The sequence below is a fragment of the Pundamilia nyererei genome, unplaced genomic scaffold, assembly GCF_000239375.1.
Source record: "Pundamilia nyererei isolate P.nyererei 1_Seehausen unplaced genomic scaffold, PunNye1.0 scaffold00250, whole genome shotgun sequence".
In the NCBI taxonomy this organism is placed as follows: Eukaryota; Metazoa; Chordata; class Actinopteri; order Cichliformes; family Cichlidae; genus Pundamilia; species Pundamilia nyererei.
In genome coordinates this window covers 763,800-765,462 of record NW_005187651.1, presented here as the reverse complement: position 1 = coordinate 765,462, position 1,663 = coordinate 763,800, and the positions used below count along the sequence as shown (strand labels likewise).

The 1,663-nt window shown below is 40.0% G+C and overlaps 1 protein-coding gene across 3 annotated transcripts in view; it reads right to left on the bottom strand.

Annotated features, from left to right (window-relative positions):
• Window positions 1-94: 94 nt before the first annotated feature.
• hyls1 (HYLS1 centriolar and ciliogenesis associated) overlaps window positions 95-1,663 on the bottom strand; it is a 10,105-nt gene continuing 8,536 nt past the window's right edge. For 2 of the 3 annotated variants that reach the window (XM_005749608.2, XM_005749607.2), the window contains exon 12: window positions 121-304. In XM_005749608.2, coding sequence (XP_005749665.1) covers window positions 185-304 — 120 coding nt within the window. In that variant the 3' untranslated portion in view covers window positions 121-184. Of the gene's footprint in view, window positions 305-1,663 lie in introns of all 3 variants that reach the window. The other variant, XM_005749606.2, reaches the window with a different exon arrangement.

The following is a 1,663-nucleotide window of genomic DNA, read 5'->3' as shown; positions in this document are numbered from 1 at the left end:
GTTTAAACTAACCTACTCTGACTTTCCTTAAAGAGTGACCTGTAACATATTAACTGAGTTAAGTGAGTTACATTTTCTTTGTTTTTATTTTTTGTAACAAGAAAGTCAATAATAAATAACTCCAATGATAAAAAAAAAAGCAAAAGTTTAATAAAAATATGTAAAAACAACATGCAGAGTGTAATCATTTGTATGGAAGGAGACCACTGGCCAAATCATTCCTGATCTTCCAGCGAAGTGCTGACCGTTTCTTCTCTGTTGGCACGATGTAGGTGTTGGGTACGTAAACTCTCCGAGGTTTAGGCTGCAAAGACGAGGGATAAACTGTTTAACCACTAAAGCTGATCACTTTCGGATGTTCTGAGTCTCCAACTGTGATCTATGCAACAGCAGGCTCAGATATGTAAGCCACTTAAACAGTTGAGAGACGTTTTGTGTAGAATTTTGATCTCAGTTCTTTACACATCAAGTTAAAGGAAAATTTAGCTCTGTTTGGCAAGTGACCGTTGTGTTTGTTACACGTGGTCAAAGAGATTCAAATAGAAATCTTACTCTGAACACAGTGCTACCTTTATTTACCCTTTAACACTTCTCAGAACATCCACACTCTCCTATAAACAGCTGCCCATTGTGTTCTTGGAAAATATTTGCAGAATGTGTAAAGATCCAAAGATAAGATCCAACCACAGAGGGTTAAGACTTTAAAGGACGGAGATAAAACAATAAACTCTTGTTTCAGACAAAATCTGAAATAAAGAGCTGCAGGTCATTGCACTTGGGACATATTTGCATTTCTTACAAATTCATCCATGAAATAGATGTACACTACCAGTCAAAAGGTTGAACACACCTTCTCATTTCATGTTTTTCATTTATTTTTATTTTTCCTCTGATACATTTTAACCTTCCGGTTGAGTGAACGCTGGCGCGACTTGCTGCCGCTACTCATCGCTACCGGATTCCTGTCCTGTTCCTGTCTCTACGGCCCACCGGTGTCTCTGTCCGGTTCTTCCTGTCCGTGATGTGGCCTCTCAGGATCTATGCACTGTCTGTGTGGGTCTGGATCTTTATGTCATCGATCTTCTGACTTTGCACTGGGATCCATCAGTATACAGCTGATGAGCTCGTCCAAATTCCAAAAATACACCTAGACTTGGTCCCTAATGCTCAATGTAGCTCTTCTGTCTTAATTCCACCCCCTTCTCACTTCCTCTCTGTTTTTCAACTTCCGTCTTTAATTAATATTGCTGAGCTCATCCACAAATCAAAGCCTTCTACCTGCCAGCTTGATCCTATCCCCACTGTCCTTGTCAAAGCCTGTTTACCCCCTCTCCTTCCCCTCATATCTGCTATTATTCACTCTTCACTCACCACTGGAACTGTTCCTTCTTTCAAAGTTGCCGCCATTACCCCAATCCTGAAAAAAACAGGTCTAGATCCCAACAACTTTAACAATTTTCGTCCTATCTCCTAGATTGGAGATAGGACTCATTCCTCTCAAAAATTCTTGAAAAAATAGTTGCTTCACAAGTCCATCTACACCTAACTGATAATAACCTTTACGAACAGTTCCAGTCTGGTTTCCGTCCTCTGCATAGCACCGAAACTGCTCTTATAAAAATAACAAACAATCTTCTTATGGCAAGCTGATTCTGGTCTCCTC